At 37.4% G+C, this 27,586-nt stretch overlaps 1 protein-coding gene across 1 annotated transcript in view; it reads left to right on the plus strand.

Moving 5' to 3' along the window:
• Positions 1–27,586, plus strand: part of fat4 (FAT atypical cadherin 4) — a gene marked incomplete at its 5' end in the record, with an annotated part of 147,436 nt that overhangs the window by 56,706 nt on the left and 63,144 nt on the right. The window contains 4 exons of the mRNA XM_079839361.1: positions 6,884–7,015; positions 17,151–17,412; positions 18,455–18,805; positions 26,016–26,938. Coding sequence (XP_079695487.1) covers positions 6,884–7,015; positions 17,151–17,412; positions 18,455–18,805; positions 26,016–26,938 — 1,668 coding nt within the window. The remainder of the gene's footprint in view (positions 1–6,883; positions 7,016–17,150; positions 17,413–18,454; positions 18,806–26,015; positions 26,939–27,586) is intronic.

A 27,586-nucleotide genomic window follows, 5' to 3' on the forward strand; every position in this document is an offset into this window, starting at 1 on the left:
TCAACTCAATTAACTGAGTAAGGTCACATGTCTCCCAATTTAAGATCTTTTGTTCAGCTGATTGAGTTTCTATCGTTTTTTATTTTATTTATTTTGTCTTGGAAAGTGTTCATTTTTTATGTCACCATGATGGTGATCAGTGTTTTCTTTAGTTGGTCAGTTTGACGTCTTTTTCATGTTAGTGGCTCCTGAATAAGAATATTATCATTGTGTAGTGGCTTAATTCGCTGATCTTATGACTGAGTTTAATATGAGCAATATAAATTTGTTTTATTGTGATTCTAGAAAAGATCCAGCGTGTTTTAATCAGAATAGCTGATTAAGGTTAAAAACCGATTGTACACTACGCACTTTGACCTCCTGTGAGATTTACTCCCACAGACATCAAGAATCTACGGTGGCCCAGTAGTGCACAACACAACGCAATATAAAAAGCATACATAAGTTCACAACACAACGTAAACAAGCCACAACACAACGAAATCAAGCCACAACACAACGAAAAAGCCGTTGTGTTGTGGCTTTTTCGTTGTGTTGTGGCTTGATTTTGTTGTGTTGTGGCTTTTTCATTGTGTTGTGGCTTTATTTTGTTGTGTTGTGGCTTGATTCCATTGTGTTGTGGCTTGATTTTGTTGTGTTGTGGCTTTTCCGTTGTATTGTGGCTTGATTTCTTTGTGTTGTGGCTTGATTTCGTTGTGTGGTGGTTTGATTCCGTTGTGTTGTGGCTTGATTTCGTTGTGTTGTGGCTTTTCCGTTGTGTTGTGGCTTGATTTCGTTGTGTTGTGACTTTTCCGTTGTGTTGTGGCTTGATTTCGTTGTGTTGTGGCTTGATTCCGTTGTGTTGTGGCTTGATTTCGTTGTGTTGTGGCTTGATTTCGTTGTGTTGTGGCTTTTTCGTTGTGTTGTGGCTTGATTTCGTTGTGTCGTGGCTTGATTTTGTTGTGTCGTGGCTTGATTTTATTGTGTCGTGGCTTGATTTCGTTGTGTCGTGGCTTGATTTAGTTGTGTTGTGGCTTGATTTTGTTGGGGCTTGATTTTCGTTGTGTTGTGGCTTGATTTCGTTGTGTTGTGGCTTGATTTCGTTGTGCTGTGGCTTGATTTCGTTGTGTTTTGGATTGATTTCGTTGTCTTGTGGCTTGATTTCGTTATGCTGTGGCTTGATTTCGTTATGCTGTGGCTTGACTTCGTTGTGTTGGGGCTTGATTTCGTTGTGTTGGGGCTTGATTTCGTTGTGTTGGGGCTTGATTCCGTTGTGCTGTGGCTTGATTTCGTTGTGTTGTGGCTTGTGGCTTGATTTCGTTGTGTTGTGGCTTGATTCCGTTATGCTGTGGCTTGATTTCGTTGTGCTGTGGCTTGATTTCGGTATGCTGTGGCTTGATTCCGTTGTGTTGTGGCTTCATTTCGTTGTGTTGGGGCTTCATTTCGTTGTGTTGTGGCTTCATTTCGTTGTGTTGGGGCTTGATTTCGTTGTGTTGTGGCTTGATTTCGTTGTGTTTTGGCTTGATTTCATTGTGTTGTGGCTTGATTCCGTTGTGTTGTGGCTTGATTCTGTTGTGCTTTGGCTTGATTTCATTGTGTTGTGGCTTGATTCCGTTGTGTTGTGGCTTGATTCCGTTATGCTGTGGCTTGATTTTGTTGTGTTTTGGCTTGATTTCGTTGTGTTGTGGCTTGATTCCGTTGTGTTGTGGCTTGATTCCTTTATGCTGTGGCTTGATTCCGTTGTGTTGTGGCTTGATTCCTTTATGCTGTGGCTTGATTTCGTTGTGTTGTGGCTTGATTTCTTTGTTGTGGCTTGATTCCGTTGTGTTGTGGCTTGATTCCTTAATGCTGTGGCTTGATTTCGTTGTGCTGTGGCTTGATTTCGTTATGCTGTGGCTTGATTTCGTTGTGCTGTGGCTTGATTTTTATATGCTGCGGCTTGATTTCGTTGTGCTGTGGCTTGATTTCGTTATGCTGTGGCTTGATTTCGTTATGCTGTGGCTTGATTTTGTTATGCTGTGGCTTGATTCCGTTATGCTGTGGCTTGATTTCGTTATGCTGTGGCTTGATTCCGTTGTGTTGTGGCTTCATTTCGTTGTGTTGGGGCTTGATTTCGTTGTGTTGTGGCTTGATTTCGTTGTGTTTTGGCTTGATTTCATTGTGTTGTGGCTTGATTCCGTTGTGTTGTGGCTTGATTCTGTTGTGCTTTGGCTTGATTTCATTGTTTTGTGGCTTGATTTCGTTGTGTTGTGGCTTGATTGTGTTTTGCACTACTGGGCCACCGTAAGAATCAGCCTATGATTCTCAACAATGGTGACATCCTTCATGCCGCAATGCATGCTGGGAGCCATGGATGAGTTTTACATGATGCACCCAGAATGCATTGGTAACTTGTTGCAACTTGTTAACTTGCGATTACAAATCGAATTTGCAATTAATACTAGTTTGGTCCAACTTCTTCTCAGTGGTTAAGCCAATTTTTTTGCATTTAATTGTCCAGTTAACTAAAACATAATCATAAGCTTAATTTTTTACAGTGTGGCCAGTTGGTGGCGCTATGACTTCGGGTGGCGGTAAAAAAGTGGTAATTTTTGACGGACGCACGAGCAGAACCGGAGTGTTAGGCACAAATTCAGATGCCTCCAGAAAGAAAGAGAGTTATGATGAAGCTGAGGGACCAGTTGAAGCTGGTTTGGTCCACATAGCCTGAGCTTTACCAGTCTTGAGCTGAACTTAACCTCACCTCTGCATCTGTAACTTCAGCCTAAAGCTGCCACACACGCTGGAGAGTTTAATAATAGAAACTCTGAGCTCTGAAACTCAATCTGCTGTGTGTGTGTGTGTGTGTGTCACCTGGATATATTCTCAGTAGACAAACACACTTTTCCCGGTTTTCCCTGTTTTTCGCGGCCTGCGCTTTGATATGATTCTCCCAGGGGATTGTGGGTGAAATAAACTCGGATCAGCGAGTGCAATTATCTCAACGATGCGCTGGGATTATTTACACTTCAGAGCGAGCATAAATATTCATGTGGCGTTGAGTTTAGCGCGTCCCCGGCCGGAGGAAGACAGATTTCTCTTCTTCTTCTTCTGCGTTATTCTTGGATCACGCTGGTGTGAAAACAAGCAACTCTTCACCTCCGATCCAGGGTCTGTCTGATAACTGAGCAAGAGTCATGTGTGTTCGCTAATGAGGAACACACTAATGAGGGGAAACACAATCTTGCATGTATTTCTGTCTGGTTTTCCAGCACAAACATCTAAACATTCTTAAATCAAGACTCATTTACTGGAGAAGAACAACTGAAGATATTCAGACTTGATTCATGAAGTGAGTTTGAGCTTTAACCCCTTAACTGTCACCGTCCCGCTGGCGCTCTTTTTTTTGTTTTGATCGCCTTTTTTCGTATCATATATTTGAGTAATTATCATACATTTGGTGTCATTTGAAAGCTTACGATCTCAAAATTCATCCTGTGGACACCGTTTTGAAATCAGACGTTGCGTTACCATGGAAACGGTACTCTAAATTCTTCTAGCGGGCTCCTCCCCCTAGTGGGCGGCGTCATGTTTCATATCACAATATTTATTTGAACTACTTTATAATCAGAATCTTTTCTAATCTTGACAAAACGCATATCGTCGGAAACGTCTGAGTCTCAAGGGTCCATATTTGGTGACCGTTTTGTGATGGAAGTGGAACCGGAAACTACATCGAAAAAACAATCAATGGGATGTGGATGACACCCGGTGGTTGTTTTTGGTACAGCGCCTAAACACAATCTCATGGGGACTTTAATTTTTGTGATATCAACTTCAAATTTGGAACACAACTTGGTTAGACACATGACTTTGATTTTATAGTAATTTTAGAGTTAAACATTTTTTGTAAAATATATATTTTATATAAAATCTAAATATTTATTACAGTATTTTTCATTTACAGTAAATTTAAACTTCCATAACTTTTTCATACTTTCATATTTTGAAATGCTTTCACTTCAGCAATAATCTGCCGAGTGTCTGCTTTAGGTCTTCTTTAGGTCTATATTCCAAAGCATTCTTGAATTACAGCCCTTATAGTTTGGATAGTGCATTTTCATGACTATTCTCAAAAAGGGGGATGACAGTTAAAGGGTTAAACCAGAACAAATATCAGTCAATGGGGTCAGACTCCATTGTTCTTGTTTTAAGCTCAAACTCACTTCATGAATCAAGTCTTAATATCTTCAGTCGTTGTTCTTCTCCAGTAAATGAGTCTTGATTTAAGAATGTTTAGATATTATTATAAGAGGAAGAGAGTGTCAACACTTCCCGACGTTTGTGTTGATGTTTTTCAGGATTCACTAAAGACGTTCATTTGGTTCACACAGCATTTCCATCTTCTGTTCTTCAGACAAAAGACATGTGGGAACCCAGAGAGTCCAGAACAATGATTCACACTCGGCTCTTTTGTGTGCGTTTCCTTTGTGTGTGTGTGTGTGTGTGTGTGAGCTACAGTTTGGAGAGTCTTAGATATGGACCTCTATGGAATAGGAGTTGCATCCCAGTTTGATGCCATCCATGCCACTCTTTGTTCTCTATAGCAGGGGTTTTCAAACTGGGGTCCTCCAGAAAATTTCTACCGAATATTCCGTTTAATTTCTAAATGTTTCTCTAATTTCTTGTCATATACATAAGCTACTTTCCAGACTTGTATATGTTTGCTTTGTGTCTTTCTAGTGAGTTTTTCTCTCTATAGTCCCCTTTTTGTAAGTTTGGAAACAATATTTTGTATTTATAATAGCACACATTTTATCTAACAGTTTCAATGTTTTGTTCTTAAAAATAGATGGAATTTAGGAAGGTCCCTCATAAAAGATTCATCGTATTTGGGGGTCCTACTGCAAAAAATGCTTTTCTTACTTAGTATTTTTGTCTTGTTTTCAGTCCAAATTTCTAAAAATCTTACATTAAGAAACATTTACCAGACTAGCAAATTTTTTCGTCTTGTTTTGGGGGAAAATAACTCAAAATTAAGGGAGTTTTTGCTTACAATAAGCAAAATAATCAGCCAATGGGGTAAGCAAAATAATCTTAATTCAAACAGAAAACAAGATTATTTTTCTTACCCCCTGGCAGATTATTTTGCTTATTTTAAGCAAAAACTCCCTTAATATCTGCGTACAAGGGCTGCGCAATATATCGAAATTATCGAAATATCGCAAATGTACATATCGCAATATGCATATCGCAAGGGCACGCAATATCTGAATGATTTTAATAGGCTAATTCAACATTGTGAAAAGTGTATGTTTTAGGTCGATGCAGAGAATAGACTGAGCACACGACTGTTACTTGTGACTTGCTTGACGTTAAAAAGAGTTATTAAACGCAATAACTTGCGAAAAACAACTCCTAATTAAAGACATTTAAAGATGATTTTAGGCAAAAAGGCTGAAAAATGCACTGTAGTCTATGGGAATTTCCTGTTTTGTTGTATTATAGCGCCACCAAGAGGCTCAATCCTACCATTTTTTTTATACGTCCTCGGAGTGAGCCCATACATGTGTGCGTCTAAATTTAATGTGTGACACTAAATTTTTCAACTAAACATCGAAATACATCTAAATAATAAACTAAATTAACCATTTAAACTAAATTACTGATCAAATTATTGATCTAAAGCCCACACTGTCACTGTATGATACTTGAAATTTTTCCAGAATGGCTATACAGCTGAATAAAATTATGCTGCATTATTTTCCTGTTTAACACTGTAAAGCTGCTTTGAAACAATCTACATTGTTAAAAGCGCTATATAAATAAAGTTGACTTGACTTGCGTCAATTTTGGTGAAAATATCTCATTTCATTTTGGAGTTATAGACATTTATATGAAAAAACAGGAAAAAATGACTGACAGCTGACTTTGATTGGATTTTACTGCCCCTTACTATCAATATTTTGACATTTGAGCATTAGCGTTTCGCTATCGACCTATGTTTCTGAACTTCTGCCGCTGGTTTCGTCTCGATCGGACTAGCGGTTTTGAAGATATCAGCTAACGTTTTATAAGCGCTAAATTACAACGCTGCACAAACCATACGCCGAAACCTGGCAAGTCTGGTATTGTTGGACTCGGGAAGGATTCAGGAGACAAAAAAAGTTACTCCCATGAAAATAAGTCAACCACACCCAAAGTTTTATAAGCGTTTGAAAACAAATTCTCCACTAGGTGGCGCTGTTTCGAAAATTCTCAGGCTCCTTCAGGGCATCAAGCTGATGACCCATACCAAGTTTCATAACAATCCGTTCATGTGTTCATAAAACACAGCATTTTAGCACATCATTCAAAATGGCTGATATGGTAAAAATGGATATCAGACGACTCGGCATGACGTCCCAAATCTAACGAGACCATTTGATTTTTGGACAAACGGTTCAGAAGTTATAAGCAAAAATAGGCATTTTTTGTATCTCCAGACCAGTTGGTGGCGCTGTGCCGAAACACTGCATGTTGCCTCAGGTCATGCTTGTGATGACGGAAAATGACCGAATCGGCTTGAGCTCAGGAATTTTTGTCTCTATCCCTTATGGTTCAAACGTTATTAACATAAACATGAGTGAAATTTTGGACAGGTGCTAGAGGGATTGAGATAGAGACTCCAAAATTGGTGTGGTTAATGTTGGGCCAGTCCTCTATCCGTGTGCCAAATTTCATATCTTTCCCGCAAACGGTTCTATGGGCTGCCATAGACTTCAATGGCAGAATAATAATAATAATAACGGTTGCTTGGCCCCTAAATAACGTAATTAATCCACATTTTTTGCTGTATGTATTGCCCATTGGTGTCGTTTATCGTGCTGTTGCTGTTGTAAAATCATGGTGATTTTATGTAATACTGTTTTGATTTCTCTCTCAGGTTGAAATCACCCTTCAGGACGTGAACGACAATCCTCCCGTCTTTCCCACCGACACGCTGGATGTCACGATCCAGGAGAATATCAGCGCTGGCTTCAGGATAATGCAGCTAACAGCCACGGACGCAGACGAGGTAAAGATCCTCTGACGGCTTGGATTGATGTGGATAATGTGGCCAGCAGGCGTGTGGGTGGAGTCAGTTAGGCCCCGCCTCCAGCCGCAGATGATGTGTGCAGCGTTTGACACGTTTCCGCAGCGCTAGATTAATTTTAATCAAGCGGAAAAGAGAGCGACACAGTCTAATAAACTGATGTTCTGTGACGGTATTCAGACTTCAGAGCTCATTTCCAGTGTTGATTCTCGTAGAGAGAGAGAGAGAGAGAGAGAGAGAGAGAGTTCACCTTACATCACTGGATTCAGTCTGAACTATTAAAGCTCCGTCTTTGACAGGAAGACGACATTAAACCTAACTTGATGAACTAAAGTGACTAAAACTGAAGCAAATGTCCGCTTTATTTTGCAAACCAGTGTAAAACAATATGGCAACAAATGCGACCGGAAACCTCGCACATACTTAAAATAAGACCATAATCAGAGATACTGAATATAAAGCCTTTATTATTTTAAAGTGCCCTAATATTGTAAAGCTCCTGGTGTTGTTTGTCAGGTTCTCCAGCATCAGCTCAAACACACTTGAGTTCTCTCATAATCTCCACTGCAGCATCAGCTCTTTTCTCTCAGTGTCTGAAACGCTTCATCTCTCTAAGCTCCGCCTCTCTGAGAGCTGCTCTGCTCTGATTGGTCAGAAAGCAAGCACTCATTATCATATCTGAATCTCAGTTTTACCCATAGACTGTGTAAAGCAATGGAAGTAGTGTCCGTGACGTCACCTGTTGGTTTCTGTAGAGCATTTTTGAAGCCCAAAGTGGGCGGAGCCGGGCTTCGCCATCTTGGCAGCGAGTCCTCCCGGATAACCGAAAAAGGGCAGAGAGGCGGGACTTGGGTGGAGCTGAGGTGTCAGGTTGCTGAAACCACGCCCACCTAGCTTGACCATAGTGGCAATCCACCTGTCACTCAAGTCACTACAGTGTGTGAGGGCGGGGCAAAGAGACTGTTCAGCCAATCACTGTTCAGCCAATCACGAGCAGAGGCGGGCATTATGCTTATTAGGTACAACTACAGTGAGTGAGGGCGGGGCTAAGAGACGCTGTTTAGCCAATCATGACCAGAGGCGGACATTATGCTAATTAGGTACAACTACAGTGAGTGAGGGCGGGGCTAAGAGACGCTGTTCAGCCAATCACGAGCAGAGGCGGGCATTATGCTAATTAGTTACAACTACAGTGTGTGAGGGCGGGGCTAAGAGACGCTGTTCAGCCAATCACAACCAGAGGCGGACATTATGCTAATTAGTTACAGCTACAGTGAGTGAGGGCGGGGCAAAGAGACTGTTCAGCCAATCACTGTTCAGCCAATCACGAGCAGAGGCGGGCATTATGCTTATTAGGTACAACTACAGTGAGTGAGGGCGGGGCTAAGAGACGCTGTTTAGCCAATCATGACCAGAGGCGGGCATTATGCTAATTAGTTACAGTTACAGTGTGTGAGGGCGGGGCTAAGAGATGCTGTTCAGCCAATCACAACCAGAGGCGGGCATTATGCTAATTAGTTACAGCTACAGTGTGTGAGGGCGGGGCTAAGAGACGCTGTTCAGCCAATCACAACCAGAGGCGGGCATTATGCTAATTAGTTACAGCTACAGTGTGTGAGGGCGGGGCTAAGAGACGCTGTTCAGCCAATCACAACCAGAGGCGGGCATTATGCTAATTAGTTACAGCTACAGTGTGTGAGGGCGGGGCTAAGAGACGCTGTTCAGCCAATCACAACCAGAGGCGGGCATTATGCTAATTAGTTACAGCTACAGTGAGTGAGGGCGGGGCTAAGAGACGCTGTTCAGCCAATCACAACCAGAGGCGGGCATTATGCTAATTAGTTACAGCTACAGTGTGTGAGGGCGGGGCTAAGAGACGCTGTTCAGCCAATCACAACCAGAGGCGGGCATTATGCTAATTAGTTACAACTACAGTGTATGAGGGCGGGGCTAAGATACGCTGTTCAGCCAATCACGACCAGAGGCGGGCATTATGCTAATTAGCTACAACTACAGTGTATGAGGGAGGGGCTAAGATACGCTGTTCAGCCAATCACGACCAGAGGCGGGCATTATGCTAATTAGTTACAACTACAGTGAGTGAGGGTTTGAGCTTTTTAATTATTGCAGTATTATTATTTTACTCCTAGTGTTGGAGAAACTGTGATTTTTCTCTTGTGTTGGTCGTTTCCAGCATTTTTCCTTTTCACATGACAACCTTGGCCCAGTGTTCAGGAATTATGGGATGTCTGTGCTCCAGTAGTCATCAGTTTTCGAGTGGGCCACTAAGAGCATGTCTGAACCCTGTCCAGGGTTATTCCTGTACGGCCAGAAGCTCAAGCTCAAGTCCAGCTCTGGATCTGGCCATAGATAAACAATATTATGCTCCAACATTCATAAATAGCCGTTAACACATATAATAACAGAAGATTCTACAGTGTATTTATCATCGCTCTAATATAAACAGTGTCATCAGTGTTATTTTAGTATAGTTAATATACTATTAGAGTTTTATAGTTAGATAATATTTTTTATAATTTTTTTATTTTTCTGAGTTTAAAGAGTTTGTTTTTTTAAATAATAATATAGTAATTTAGCTTTAATTTATTGTTATTTCAGGTTTTTTTTATATTTTTGATTCTATTTTAGTTAAGTAAATTTTTTTCATCTAATATTTATATTTTATTTTAAGTTTTAGTATTGTGTTTTTTGCAACAATAAAAAAAGAAAGATTTTTTGTCATTTTTATTTATGTTTTATATATATATATATATATATATATATATATATATATATATATATTTTTTTTTTTGGCATAAGTTTGTTAGAGTGACCGATAATAATCATTTACTTATTTATTTTTAAACATTTTAATTTTTCTGAGTTTAAATGTAATTCGTTTTTTTAATATTAGGACAGTATTTTAGCCTGGATGCCAGCCGAACTTAGCCCCGCCCACAACATTTTTACTCGGGCAGTTCGGTCTGGAATTGATCGGTAGTGAAGTAATTATGCCTGAACAGAAACTGTTTGGACCAATGAAATCATCAGGGCGGGCTTTAGACGATGATGGACAGATGATCAACAGTAACGTAATCATCCACGTCATCAAAGAGCGCTTGGGTTGAGTTTGCTCTAATCCTAAACGGAGAACTTGTTCGTATGCGTTCACCTTCACTATTTCTCTCAGAAATGATGATGGTGTTGGTAAGTACTCAGTGTATCCTTAAATTATTTTATTACAACACCGGCAAAGATCGTTTACACTCATCTTGTTCTTCTAAAGTTAGGCTATTTATTCCAGCGTGCGTGCACACAGGGTTGCCAAGTTTTTACAACAAAACCCGCCCAATTGCTAACGTTCCTCAAAACTAGCCAAAAACAAGCCCAAATGCTTTCAATGGGAGGTTCTCCGGGAAAAAAAGGCATTTGGGGGGTAAAATATGTGTTATTTTGGCAGGGCTGCAGCTAAAAATCGCATTCCTGGGTCTGTATATCCCATAATCAGGGTCGCTTCAACCCGCGGACTTGGCAACACAGTGAGCTCTGTTGACATTTGACAACTAACGTTATGCGTCGCTCCTTTGCTCTGATTGGTTGTGGGTCTATCCAATTGAGGTCTTTCCTGGTTCGGTTGAAACACGCCCCATAATCACAGCCCAACGGAGCAGATCAGACTCATATTCTGACTAGAATTGAGTATGACGACGTCAGGCTAACAGTATTTAGCTTTAATTTAGCATTTTTTTGTTTTATTTTTTCATCTAATATATATATTTAATTTTATTTCATCTTATTTTCCATTTTCATTTCAATTAAAGTTTTAGTATTGTGTTTTTTTTGTGCTATTTTTTTAAATGTATTTTTAATCAAATATGCCTTTATGGTTTTTTGTCATTTTTATTAGTTTATTTATTTTAGTGCTTCAAGTTAAACTAAATGAAAATGAGACAAGCTGATTTTTTTTTTTTTAATAATTTTTAATTTGTATTTTTTTTTTCAAGCAACAAATTGTTTTTAATAGCATTAGTTTGTTGGAGTTACTGATAATAATCCTTTACTTAATATTTTTTATAAATTTAAATGTTTCTGTGTTTAAATGTAGTTTTTTAATATTAGTACAGTATTTATCTTTAATTTGTTATAATATCAGTTTTTTTTTATTTTTTATTCTTATTTTCGTTGGTTTATTTTTTAATCTAATATTTATATTTTATTTTATTTTCCATTTTAATTTTAATTAAAGTTTTAGTATTGTGTTTTTTTAAATATATTTTTAATTTGTAATTTTTTTTCAAGCAACAAATTGTTTTTAATAGCATTAGTTTGTTAGAATGACAGATAATAATCCTTTACTTAATATTTTTTATAAATTTAAATATTTCTAAATTTAAATGTAATTGGGTTTTTTTAATATTAGTACAGTATTTAGCTTTAATTTATCATTACTTAAGTTTATTTTTTATTCTTATTATTTATTTTTTAATCTAATATTTATATAAAAATGTATTTCATCTTATTTTCCATTTTAGTATTGTGTTTTTTAAATATATTTTTATTCAAACATGCCAATATTTTTTATTAGTTTATTTATTTTATACTTCAAATGAAAATGCGACAAGCTGAAATAAAATAAGTGGGTTTTTTTGGTATTTCAAGAAACAAAAAATGTATTTGAATGGCATTAGTTTATTAGAGTGAATGATAATAATCCCAGTAACTCATTCCCTCTCCATCTTTCCGTGAGTTTTTCCGCCGGCCGGAAGAAGGGGGCGGCCCAGGTGGCTGATGGGAAATCCAGAGATCTGCTGCACCGATCATATTCACTGGTTTTTTTCCTCTTCCTCTCTCTGCTTTCCTCTTTCCAGCATGAGACAGACAGAGAGTTTTCCAGAGAGCGCTTCAGGATTCAGGCCATTGAGGAAAACCTGAGGAAAACATGTCTGCTCATATTTCAGTGTGTGTGTGATAGTCAGTGTTGGGGAAACGCATTACAAGTAACTTGAGTTACGTAATAATATTACTTTTTCCAAGTAACTAGTGAAGTAACGCATTACTTTTCAAATTTACAACAAAATATCTGAGTTACTTTTTCACATTCATTTGACTGACAGCTCTCCTGCCCTCATGTGGAGAAGAATAAGAGCAGAGGTGTGTGTGTGTGTGTGTGTGTGTGTGTGTGTGTGTGTGTGTGTGTGAACATGATGGTTATTGTAGTTCTAGACTAAATGTGAGCATTTATTTATCTCACTTGCACAATAAAGATTCTGTCCTCCTCAAAATGAATAAAATCAGAATACTCAAACCTCAAATATATAAATGTTAAATAAAACTAATATTTTTATGCATTTAATCTACCTTTATTGACCAATGTTGTGCTGCTGACCTTTGATGATTCAGTTATGCCATGAGCAAAAATGACAAGATTTTTTGTTTTTATTGGTAAAACGTTTTTCTCCTGCGTCCTATTCTCCATTATCCAGAATGGCAGCACATTTTTACCTCAGCCTGAGGATTATTATTTCAATTTTGGTATGAAGAGGTCTCTACATTTGCACAAAAAAGGACTTTTTTTGCTATTAAAAAACAAAACAAAAAAGCAAGCCCAGCCCAGGTGAGAAAAAGTAAAGCAAAAGTAACGCAAAAGTAGCGTGATGCATTACTTTTCTTGAAAAGTAACTAAGTAACTCAATTAGTTACTTTTTAAGGGAGTAACGCAATATTGTAACGCATTACTTTTCTTAAAAAGTAACTAAGTAACTCAATTAGTTACTTTTTAAGGGAGTAACGCAATATTGTAACGCATTACTTTTCTTAAAAAGTAACTAAGTAACTCAATTAGTTACTTTTTAAGGGAGTAACGCAATATTGTAACGCATTACTTTTCTTAAAAAGTAACTAAGTAACTCAATTAGTTACTTTTTAAGGGAGTAACGCAATATTGTAACGCATTACTTTTCTTAAAAAGTAACTAAGTAACTCAATTAGTTACTTTTTAAGGGAGTAACGCAATATTGTAACGCATTACTTTTCTTAAAAAGTAACTAAGTAACTCAATTAGTTACTTTTTAAGGGAGTAACGCAATATTGTAACGCATTACTTTTCTTAAAAAGTAACTAAGTAACTCAATTAGTTACTTTTTAAGGGAGTAACGCAATATTGTAACGCATTACTTTTCTTAAAAAGTAACTAAGTAACTCAATTAGTTACTTTTTAAGGGAGTAACGCAATATTGTAACGCATTACTTTTCTTAAAAAGTAACTAAGTAACTCAATTAGTTACTTTTTAAGGGAGTAACGCAATATTGTAACGCATTACTTTTCTTAAAAAGTAACTAAGTAACTCAATTAGTTACTTTTTAAGGGAGTAACGCAATATTGTAACGCATTACTTTTCTTAAAAAGTAACTAAGTAACTCAATTAGTTACTTTTTAAGGGAGTAACGCAATATTGTAACGCATTACTTTTCTTAAAAAGTAACTAAGTAACTCAATTAGTTACTTTTTAAGGGAGTAACGCAATATTGTAACGCATTACTTTTCTTAAAAAGTAACTAAGTAACTCAATTAGTTACTTTTTAAGGGAGTAACGCAATATTGTAACGCATTACTTTTCTTAAAAAGTAACTAAGTAACTCAATTAGTTACTTTTTAAGGGAGTAACGCAATATTGTAACGCATTACTTTTCTTAAAAAGTAACTAAGTAACTCAATTAGTTACTTTTTAAGGGAGTAACGCAATATTGTAACGCATTACTTTTCTTAAAAAGTAACTAAGTAACTCAATTAGTTACTTTTTAAGGGAGTAACGCAATATTGTAACGCATTACTTTTCTTAAAAAGTAACTAAGTAACTCAATTACTTTCCCCAGCACTGGTGATAGTAAAGGCGAAGTGTTTGTAGGCTGTGAAATGGATGATCTGCTCTTTGATGTGGTGTAGCGTCTCTTCTTCATGTGTGTGTCTGAACTCATATTGTCCTCTGCTCCAATGGGGACGTCAGGATCTGTCACCAGCGTTATTCATGCTCCCGTTGGATTGGTCTTCGGTATCAGATGTTTAGCGGCTGTGTTGGCCGCAGGTATCAGGGGATCTATTAGCTGAGGAACCGTATATCCGCTCGGTTCAAAGAGCACAACTGTCTCTCTCTCTCTCTCTGAGTGTGTGTGTGTGTGTGTGTGTGTTGGGTTTGTGTTTCTCCGCTGTCAGCTGTGGACTGCAGATCTGACCTCCAGGAAACTCAACACCGGTGTGGAAATGAAATACTTTGCACTCTCACTAATTGGTGCCACTGCAATCTGAAGTTCAGCGTGACGTGATGCAGACACACATGGGCCATAATTAATCATTCCACAATATTTATATACCGATCAGGCACCCGTCGAGGCATGGAGACCCCTGAATTTGATTGTTTTAACCCAGCAATTGGGTTGTTTTAACCCAGCGGTTGGGTTGTTTTAACACAGCAATTGGGTTGTTTTAACCCAGCGATTGGGTTGTTTTAACCCAGCGATTGGGTTGTTTTAACCAGCGATTGGGTTGTTTTAACCCAGCGATTGGTTTGTTTTAACCCAGCGATTGGGTTGTTTTACCCAGCGATTGGGTCGTTTTAACCAGCGATTGGGTCGTTTTAACCCAGCGATTGGTTTGTTTTAACCCAGCGATTGGGTTGTTTTAACCAGCGATTGGGTCGTTTTAACCCAGCGATTGGTTTGTTTTAACCCAGCGATTGGGTCGTTTTAACCAGCGATTGGGTCGTTTTAACCCAGCGGTTGGGTCGTTTTAACCCAGCGGTTGGGTCGTTTTAACCAGCGATTGGGTCGTTTTAACCAGCGATTGGGTCGTTTTAACCCAGCGATTGGGTCGTTTTAACCCAGCGATTGGGTTGTTTTACCCAGCGATTGGGTCGTTTTAACCAGCGATTGGGTCGTTTTAACCAGCGATTGGGTCGTTTTAACCCAGCGATTGGGTCGTTTTAACCCAGCGATTGGGTTGTTTTAACCCAGCGATTGGGTCGTTTTAACCCAGCGATTGGATTGTTTTAACCCAGCGATTGGGTTGTTTTAACCCAGCGATTGGGTCATTTTAACCCAGCGATTGGGTTGTTTTAACCCAGCGATTGGGTCATTTTAACCAGCGATTGGGTCGTTTTAACCAGCGATTGGGTCGTTTTAACCCAGCGGTTGGGTCGTTTTAACCCAGCGGTTGGGTCGTTTTAACCAGCGGTTGGGTCGTTTTAACCCAGCGATTGGGTCGTTTTAACCCAGCGGTTGGGTCGTTTTAACCCAGCGGTTGGGTCGTTTTAACCCAGCAAAAGACAAAAACTTTTGCTTGTCTAGTAAATGCTTCTTAAAGCTACACTGTGTGATATTTTCCCCCATCTAGTGGTGAACTTGTATATGACCATCCAGTGAATATTAGTTTCTGTTCCTCTCAATTCCGATTTGGTTTTAACTCCTACGGTGGCTGATTTAGTCCAAGATTAACATGGCTTCCAGTTCGACCTCGTCCACATTGGACACGGAGCCATCGAGTGTTAAAACGCCAAAGGCCAAGCTTGAATTTACGGGAATGTCCCTCTTTGGCTAATGTACTTTCAAGATGGAGGAGCAACATGGCGACCCGCATTCGAACCCTCACCCGTATGTGTTTACAATGGCATATTATAAACTTACGAGAATACTTTATTACTTGAAAGAAGTAAATATACATTAATGAGCACATATATTTTTGAAAGAACTAAGTGTTTTTAGCTAAGAATAAACTCAAAAAGTTACACAGTGTAGCTTTAATGTAAGATTTTTTAGATATTTGGACTGAAAACAAGACAAAAATACTAAGAAAAGTGTATAAACTAAATTATTGATCTAAAGCCCACACTGTCACTGTATGATAATTGAAATGAACTGATGACATCAGCGTTTTCTCCAGAACGGCTGAATAAAATTATGCTGCATTATTTTCCTGTTTAACACTGTGAAGCTGCTTTGAAACAATCTACATTGTTAAAGGGTTAGTTCACCCAAAAATGTAAATTGTGTGATTAATGACTGAGCCTCATGTGGTTGGACACCCGTCAGACCTCCGTTCATCTTCAGACACAAATGAAGATATTTTAGTGTAAATCTGATGCTCTGAAAGGCCTCCATTGGCTCAACTTTACACTCTCAAGACCCTTAAAAGACACTAAAGACTAAAGTTACAAAGTCCATCTCACTACAGCGGCTCTACAATAACTTTATGAAGACGAGAATAGTTTTTGTGCGCAAAAAAACCCTAAATAACGACTTATATAGTGATGACGATTTCAAAACACGGCCTCATGAAGCTTCGAAGCGTTATGAATCAGTGAGTCGATTCAGCGGTTTGGATCGCCAAATTTCAGCAGTTTGGCGGTTTGACACGCGATCCGAATCATGAATCGACTCACTGATTCATAACGCTTCAAACCACTGAATCGACTCACTGATTCATAACGCTTCAAACCGCTGAATCGACTCACTGATTCATAACGCTTCAAACCACTGAATCGACTCACTGATTCATAACGCTCTAAACCACTGAATCGACTCACTGATTCATAACGCTTCAAACCACTGAATCGACTCACTAATTCATAACGCTTCAAACCACTGAATCGACTCACTGATTCATAACGCTTCAAACCGCTGATTTGACTCACTGATTCATAACGCTTCGAAGCTTCATGAGGCCGTGTTTTGAAATCGTCATCACTATATAAGTCGTTATTTAGGGTTTTTTTGCGCACAAAAACTATTCTCGTCTTCATAAAGTTATTGTAGAGCCGCTGTAGTGAGATGGACTTTGTAACTTTAGTCTTTAGTGTCTTTTAAGGGTCTTGAGAGTGTAAAGTTGAGCCAATGGAGGCCTTTCAGAGCATCAGATTTACACTAAAATATCTTCATTTGTGTCTGAAGATGAACGGAGGTCTGACGGGTGTCCAACCACATGAGGCTCAGGCATTAATGATTTTGTGTGAACTAACCCTTTAAAAGCACTATAAATAAGGTTGACTTGACTTGTGTGTGTGTGTGTGTGTGTGTGTGTGTGTGTGTGTGTGTGTGTGTGTGTGTGTGTGTGTGTGTGTGTGTTCAGGGTGCGAACGCTCTGGTGACCTACGCCATCATCAGTGGAGCGGAGGACAGTTTCCGCATCGATCCGGAATCCGGCGAGCTGATGGCCACGCGGCGCCTGGACCGCGAGCGCCGGTCCGAGTTTTCGCTGCTGGTGCGGGCGGACGACGGCCAGCAATCCTCCGACATGCGGATCAACATCAGCATCAGCGACGTCAACGACCATCCGCCCGCGTTTTCCCGCTCCGTGTACTCGTTCGACATCCCAGAGGACATGAATCCAGGTACTGAGCGGCTCAGCTCACACACACCGCGAGCTGCTGGGGTTTAGCTAGACTTTCCAGAAAAATGCGGCTTTTTTTGTGATTGTTGCGGGCAAAGATCCTTGATTATGCGGCATGTTTTCTTAAAAAATGCAATGGAAAATGCACGATATTTATGCAATTTTATTCAAGAAATCCAGACTCATCAGACCAGGCAACATTTTTCCAGTCTTCAACTGTCCAATTTTGGTGAGCTGGTGCAAATTGTCGCCTCTTTTTCCTATTTGTAGTGGAGATGAGTGGTACCCGGTGGGGTCTTCTGCTGTTGTAGCACATCCGCCTCAAGGTTGTGTGTGTTGTGGCTTCACAAATGCTTTGCTGCAGACCTCGGTTGTAACGAGTGGTTATTTCAGTCAAAGTTGCTCTTCTATCAGCTTGAATCAGTCGGCCATTCTCCTCTGACCTCTAGCATCAACAAGGCATTTTCTCCACAGGACTGCCGCATACTGGATGTTTTTCCCTTTTCACACCATTCTTTGTAAACCCTAGAAATGGTTGTGTGTGAAAATCCCAGTAACTGAGCAGATTGTGAAATACTCAGACCAACAACCATGCCACGCTCAAAAATGCTTAAATCTCCTTTCTTTCCCATTCCGACATTCCGTGTGGAGTTCAGGAGATTGTCTTGACCAGGACCACACCCCTAAATGCATTGAAGCAACTGCCATGTGATTGGTTGATTAGATAATTGCATTTATGAGAAATTGAACAGGTGTTCCTAATAATCCTTTAGGTGAGTGTACACCGATCAGGCATAACATTATGACCACCTTCCTAATGTTGTGTTGGTGACTCGAATCATCCCAAACTTTTTTTTGCTTTTTTGATTATGAAATCATGCTAGCCCCGCATATTTTGAACGCGGAAATAGGCAATTTGAAAAAATGCGGCCCCCGCATTAATATGCAGACTTTGGCTGATTATGCATTAAATCATGCGATCACATAATGGCGTTTTTCTGGAGGGACTGATTATTATAATGTATTTTCTGTTGTCTTTCGAGGTTCTATCGTGGCGGCGATCCTGGCCGCGGACTCCGACTCGGGAGCAAACGGAGAGATCACGTACGCGATAGAGGAGGATGACGAGGACTCCACCTTCCTCCTGAACCCGGTCACCGGGGTCTTCAACGTCACCCGTCCGCTGGACTACGAGGCTCAGCAGTTCTACATCCTGACGGTCCAGGCCCGGGACGGCGGAGGCTTGTCCAGTTCTGTACGGGTCTACTTTAACCTGCTGGATGTCAACGATAACCCGCCCGTGTTCAACAGCTCCATCTACAGCACCTCCGTCCTGGAGAGCCTGAGTCCCGGGACGCCCGTCCTCACCCTGAGCGCCAGAGACGCCGATGACGGTATGAGCTCCAGTGCACTCCTCTCAGATCGGCTTTCAGCGTTAGGGTCCTCACAGCGGCCCGACCTGAGCTAATATCACCAATGTGTTTATAAAGGTATACAACAATACCATAAACGATACATAAAACAATACTACAATGCAGGGATTCACAACGCATGTGTTAAGTTAAGGTTTCAATAATTTAACAACACAATGTTTTAATTTAACTTAACTTAACTTAACTTAACTTAACTTAACTTAACTTAACTTAACTTAACTTAACTTAACTTAACTTAACTTAACTTAACTTTATTTAATTTAATATATTTTTTAAATGTATTATTATTTATTTATTACTATTTTATTTTATTTTAATTATTTTATTTTAATTATCATTTTATTAATTATCAGTTTTCATCTTTGGGAAATCCTGCTCTAATGAACATAAAAAGTATAAAATATATTACACACAAATATGGATTTGTAAAAATAATTGTAGGTAAAATAATTTTGAATTATATATTTTTTTAAAAACATTATTTTTGCATTTATAAAATTGTAGAATTCAAGGGCATAGAAATTGAAAATTATTAAACAAGTTACAAAAATTTTATACGAATGTCTTGTAAATTGTGAGTCATTTAATTCAATCATTTTATTTTAATAATTATTTTATTTTTTATTTCATTTTATTTTAATTATTATTATATCATTTTATTAATTTATTTTATTTGATTAATTATCAGTTTTCATCTTTGGCAAATCCTTCTCTAATGAATATAAAAAAGACATAATATATTACACACAAATATGGATTTGTAAAAATAATTTTAGGTAAAATAATTTTGAATTATATAAAAAAAAAACTTTATTTTTGTATTTATAAAATATTTGAATTCAAAGGCATAGAAATGGAAAATTACTAAACAAATTAATACATTTTTATACGAATGTCTTGTGAGTTTTGAGTTTTTTATTTTATTTTATTTAATTTTTTTTTTTTTTTTTTTTTTTTTTATAAAAAATGTATCGTTTAAAAAAATTATTTACATGTTTTATTATTATTTTATTTTATTTAAATTATTTTATTTATTTATTTGTTTATTTATTTATTATTATTTTTTTAATTATTATTTTATCATTTTACTTTAATAATTATTTTATTTTTATTTTTATTTATGTTTTTTATTTTTTTATTTTAATCATTTAATTTTAATTACAATTTTATTTATTTATTTATTTATTTATTTATTTATTTATTTATTTATTATTTATTTATTTATTTATTTATTTATTTATTTATTTATTTATTTATTTATTTATTTATTTATTTATTTATTTATTTATTTATTTATTTATTTATTTATTTATTTATTTATTTATTTATTTATTTATTTATTTTTATTAATTATAATTTTTCATCTTTGGTAAATCCTGCTCTAATGAACATAAAAAATACATAATATACTACACACAAATATGGATTTGCAAAAATAATTTTAAGTAAAATAATTTTGAATTATATATAAAAAAAACATTATTTTTGTATTTATAAAATATGAGAATTCAAGGGCATAGAAATAGAAAATTATTAAACAAATGAATACATTTTTATACGAATGTCTTGTGAATTTTGAGTCATTTTAATTCTATATCCTTAAATTCGATTTGCAGTTCTGTTGTTTGCCTTTCGATTTTCAAAAAAACTGGTTTTGCTTTTTCATAATTAGTTTAAAATATGGAATGAAATATATAGACGATTATCTATACTCGTCATTGATTTTTATGTTTTCTCTAAATTCCCTTTATTAATTTAACACCATATTTCAGTGTAAGAATAGTGACTAATATTATTTTAGCATAAAATATGTTTCTGCATTGAATGAAAGACATACTCAATCATCGTTCTCTACATTTTGCCACTTTTTGGATATTGTTTAACAATTTTCATGTTGTTTTCTACAAGAGTAAATGAACTTCATTCATGAGCAGTTCAGTGTTAGAATGTTGACAAATACTAATATTTCTATGGTTTATGCGACTGCATGTTTGGGTGAGTCTCCGATCGGGGTCTGGTCCAGATGAATAGAGCTGATGTTTGTGGTCTGGTGTGGTTAATCTGACCTACATCCTCTTACCGAGACACTTCCTGACCCCTGACCTCTGCCCCCAGTCAGTGTTTTGTAAACAGGCCCAGTGTGGGAAGGTGCCACGGCGTTCCACATGAGCGGCCGTCAGAGCGGCATTACAGACGCTCAATTAGAGCTCATTTACTCTGAAATCTGCAGATCCATATCAGGCTCAGTGGACTGGAGCATTAGCCCTGCTTCAGCACATCTGGACAATAACACTGGACAATAACACATTCACTGGACAATAACACATTCACTGGACAATAACACATTCACTGGACAATAACACATTCACAATAACACATTCACTGGACAATAACACATTCACTGGACAAAAACACATTCACTGGACAATAACACATTCACTGGACAATAACACATTCACTGGACAAAAACACATTCACTGGACAATAACACATTCACTGGACAATAACACATTCACTGGACAATAACACATTCACTGGACAATAACACATTCACTGGACAATAACACTGGACAATAACACATTCACTGGACAATAACACATTCACTGGACAATAACACTGGACAATAACACATTCACTGGACAATAACACATTCACAATAACACATTCACTGGACAATAACACATTCACTGGACAATAACACATTCACTGGACAATAACACATTCACTGGACAATAACACTGGACAATAACACATTCACTGGACAATAACACATTCACTGGACAATAACACATTCACTGGACAATAACACATTCACACATTCACTGGACAATAACACATTCACTGGATAATAACACATTCACTGGACAATAACACATTCACTGGATAATAACACATTCACTGGACAATAACACATTCACTGGACAATAACACATTCACTGGACAATAACACTGGACAATAACACATTCACTGGACAATAACACATTCACAATAACACATTCACTGGACAATAACACATTCACTGGACAATAACACATTCACTGGATAATAACACATTCACTGGATAATAACACATTCACTGGACAATAACACATTCACTGGACAATAACACATTCACTGGACAATAACACATTCACTGGACAATAACACATTCACTGGACAATAACACATTCACTGGACAATAACACATTAACTGGACAATAACACATTCACTGGATAATAACACATTCACTGGACAATAACACATTCACTGGACAATAACACATTCACTGGATAATAACACATTCACTGGACAATAACACATTCACAATAACACATTCACTGGACAATAACACATTCACTGGATAATAACACATTCACTGGATAATAACACATTCACTGGATAATAACACATTCACAATAACACATTCACTGGACAATAACACATTCACTGGACAATAACACATTCACTGGACAATAACACATTCACTGGATAATAACACATTCACTGGATAATAACACATTCACTGGACAATAACACATTCACTGGATAATAACACATTCACTGGACAATAACACATTCACTGGATAATAACACATTCACTGGACAATAACACATTCACAATAACACATTCACTGGACAATAACACATTCACTGGACAATAACACATTCACTGGATAATAACACATTCACTGGATAATAACACATTCACTGGATAATAACACATTCACAATAACACATTCACAATAACACATTCACTGGACAATAACACATTCACTGGACAATAACACATTCACTGGACAATAACACATTCACTGGACAATAACACATTCACTGGATAATAACACATTCACTGGATAATAACACATTCACTGGACAATAACACATTCACAATAACACATTCACTGGATAATAACACATTCACTGGACAATAACACATTCACTGGATAATAACACATTCACTGGACAATAACACATTCACAATAACACATTCACTGGACAATAACACATTCACTGGACAATAACACATTCACTGGACAATAACACATTCACTGGACAATAACACATTCACTGGACAATAACACTGGACAATAACACATTCACTGGACAATAACACATTCACTGGACAATAACACTGGACAATAACACATTCACTGGACAATAACACATTCACAATAACACATTCACTGGACAATAACACATTCACTGGACAATAACACATTCACTGGACAATAACACATTCACTGGACAATAACACATTCACTGGACAATAACACAAACACTGGACAATAACACATTCACTGGACAATAACACATTCACACATTCACTGGACAATAACACATTCACTGGATAATAACACATTCACTGGACAATAACACATTCACTGGATAATAACACATTCACTGGATAATAACACATTCACTGGACAATAACACATTCACTGGACAATAACACTGGACAATAACACATTCACTGGACAATAACACATTCACAATAACACATTCACTGGACAATAACACATTCACTGGACAATAACACATTCACTGGACAATAACACATTCACTGGATAATAACACATTCACTGGATAATAACACATTCACTGGACAATAACACATTCACTGGACAATAACACATTCACTGGACAATAACACATTCACTGGATAATAACACATTCACTGGACAATAACACATTCACAATAACACATTCACTGGACAATAACACATTCACTGGATAATAACACATTCACTGGATAATAACACATTCACTGGATAATAACACATTCACTGGATAATAACACATTCACTGGATAATAACACATTCACAATAACACATTCACTGGACAATAACACATTCACTGGACAATAACACATTCACTGGACAATAACACATTCACTGGACAATAACACATTCACTGGATAATAACACATTCACTGGACAATAACACATTCACTGGATAATAACACATTCACTGGACAATAACACATTCACTGGATAATAACACATTCACTGGACAATAACACATTCACAATAACACATTCACTGGATAATAACACATTCACTGGACAATAACACATTCACTGGACAATAACACATTCACTGGATAATAACACAATAACACATTCACTGGACAATAACACATTCACTGGACAATAACACATTCACTGGATAATAACACATTCACTGGACAATAACACATTCACTGGATAATAACACATTCACTGGACAATAACACATTCACTGGATAATAACACATTCACTGGACAATAACACATTCACTGGACAATAACACATTCACTGGATAATAACACATTCACTGTACAATAACACATTCACTGGACAATAACACATTCACTGGACATTCACTGGATAATAACACATTCACTGGACAATAACACATTCACTGGACAATAACAAATTCACTGGACAATAACACATTCACTGGACAATAACACATTCACTGGACAATAACACATTCACTGGACAATAACACATTCACTGTACAATAACACATTCACTGGACAATAACACATTCACTGGACAATAACACATTCACTGGACAATAACACATTCACTGGACAATAACACAGGATAATAACACATTCACTGGACAATAACACATTCACTGGACAATAACACATTCACTGGACAATAACACATTCACTGGATAATAACACATTCACTGGACAATAACACATTCACTGGACAATAACACATTCACTGGACAATAACACATTCACTGGACAATAACACATTCACTGTACAATAACACATTCACTGGACAATAACACATTCACTGGACAATAACACATTCACTGGACAATAACACATTCACTGGACAATAACTGGACAATAACACATTCACTGGACAATAACACATTCACTGGACAATAACACATTCACTGGACAATAACACATTCACTGGACAATAACACATTCACAATAACACATTCACATTCACTGGATAATAACACATTCACTGGACAATAACACATTCACTGGACAATAACACATTCACTGGACAATAACACATTCACAATAACACATTCACTGGACAATAACACATTCACTGGACAATAACACATTCACTGGACAATAACACATTCACTGGACAATAACACATTCACTGGACAATAACTACATGAGCTGTACATGTGTTCAATCACTGCTCCACGCACCACACACACATCACTGCATTCACACACACTTCAGTTATAGTTCAGTCATCTAACATTCGCATGTTCAGGCTTCTCTGTTATTGTTTTATTAATATTTTTGTATTTTATTTACATTTTATTTTTATTTAGTTTTAATTTTTAGGGATTTTCTTATATGTTTTTGTCTTTGTTTTTAATATTTTTAATTGTATTATATTTAATATTAATATTTAGGTTTAATTTGTTTTAGTTTTTATTTATTTCCAGTTAGTAAATAAAATTTGTAATCTTTTCTTAATAAGTAATTAATATTTTGATTGTTTTTGTTTAAAATTATTTATTTTAATTTTGCGTTATGATTTAATTAATTAGTCAGTAGTTTTACAATATTTATTAATATTTTGAACTAGAGTTTTTTTTTTTCCATTTTTTTTTTACTTTTTAGGGATTTTCTTATTCATTTTTCTCTATTAGTATTATTATTATTATTATTATTATTATTATCATTATTATTATTAATTTCTATTATTTTAATATTTCTTAAGTATTTATTTAAATATTAATATTTAGAATACATTTAATATTTGTTTATTTTATTTATTTATTTCCATTTAGTAATTTATTCTAGTTATTGCAAAATTAAAAGTTTTAGTTTTTCATGTAATATTTAAATTTTATTTCAATTAACAAAATGTTTTTAATAATTGTATTTAATGATAACAACCCCATGGTCACATGACATGCAGGTTAATAAATACAATCTTTAATCTTTTTTTAATAAGTATTTAATTTGGATTTTTTTTTGTAAAATAAATCATTTCAATTTTGCATTTCTATGATTTTAATTATTATAGTTATATAATTATTCACTTTTAAAGTCTAGTTTGGGAAATCCTGCTCATAAAAATGCATATTACACACAAATATTGTGCAATTATTAGATTTAAATGATACAATTATTATGTTTTTAAACAATAAGGTGTTTATTAATGTATTATATGTACTAATTTAACAGCTTTTGTGTTGTTTTTCAGGGCCGAATGCGGAGCTGCGTTACACTATTGCGTCCGGTGACCCGCAGTCCCAGTTCACCATAACCGAAACGGGCGTCTTACAGACCAGCAAAGTCTTGGACCGCGAGTCGCAGTCTTTCTACAACCTGGTGATCACCGTTAACGACATGGCTCCGCCTCCCATGACCCGCTTCACCAGCACCGCCCAGGTGTCAATCATCCTGCTGGATGTCAACGACTGCCCGCCCGCCTTCACCTCTCAGACGACGGCCTACATCCAGGAAAACACGCCTGTGGAGACGGTGGTGCTGGTGGTGCTGGCCGTAGATGCTGATAGTGGGCCCAATAGCTATGTGGAGTATTCCCTCAAAGGCCCGTTCGGGAACAAGTTCAGCATCGGGAACATCGATGGCGGGCTGGTTCTGGTGGGCGAACTGGACCGCGAGGAGATGGCGAATTACTCTCTGACAATCGTGGCCACCGATAAAGGAGAACCGCCGCTTTCGTCCACCATGGAGGTGATGATGATGGTTCTGGACGTGAACGATAACACGCCCAGCTTCTCCCAGAACATCTACGACATTGAGCTGGAGGAGAACACGCTCACCGGAACCGACGTCCTGCAGGTGTTCGCCAGCGACGCGGACGAGGGAACCAACGGACAGATCCGCTTCTCCATCGCCGGCGGGAACGCCAACTCCGATTTCCGCATCGACTCGGTGACCGGAGTGATCTCGGTGGCGAAGCTCCTGGATCGGGAGACGCGGGCTTCATATTCCCTGTCCGTGCAGGCTGTGGATCGCGGGAGCAGCCCGCGGGTGGACCGGGCCACCGTCAATATCCTGCTTCTGGACGTGAACGACTGCTCACCCGCGTTCGAGCTCTCGCCGTACAGCGTCAGCGTGCAGGAGAACTTAGGACACCTGCCCAAGAACATCTTACAGGCAAGTACACCCACCGCAAAACGCCAAAATAATCAGAAACACACACAGACTCACACCAAAATAATCAGAAACACACACAGACTCACACCAAAATAATCAGAAACACACACAGACTCACGCCGAAATAATCAGAAACACTCACAGACTCACGCCAAAATAATCAGAAACACGAACAGACTCACGCCAAAATAATCAGAAACACACACAGACTCACGCCAAAATAATCAGAAACACACACAGACTCACGCCAAAATAATCAGAAACACACACACGCCGAAATAATCAGAAACACACACAGACTCACGCCAAAATAATCAGAAACACACACAGACTCACACCGAAATAATCAGAAACACTCACAGACTCACGCCAAAATAATCAGAAACACACACACGCCGAAATAATCAGAAACACTCACAGACTCACGCCAAAATAATCAGAAACACACACAGACTCACGCCAAAATAATCAGAAACACTCACAGACTCACGCCGAAATAATCAGAAACACACACAGACTCACGCCGAAATAATCAGAAACACTCACAGACTCACGCCAAAATAATCAGAAACACTCACAGACTCACGCCAAAATAATCAGAAACACACACAGACTCACGCCAAAATAATCAGAAACACACACAGACTC

Source organism: Gobio gobio, assembly GCF_949357685.1.
Source record: "Gobio gobio genome assembly, chromosome: 16".
NCBI classification, from domain to species: domain Eukaryota; kingdom Metazoa; phylum Chordata; class Actinopteri; order Cypriniformes; family Gobionidae; genus Gobio; species Gobio gobio.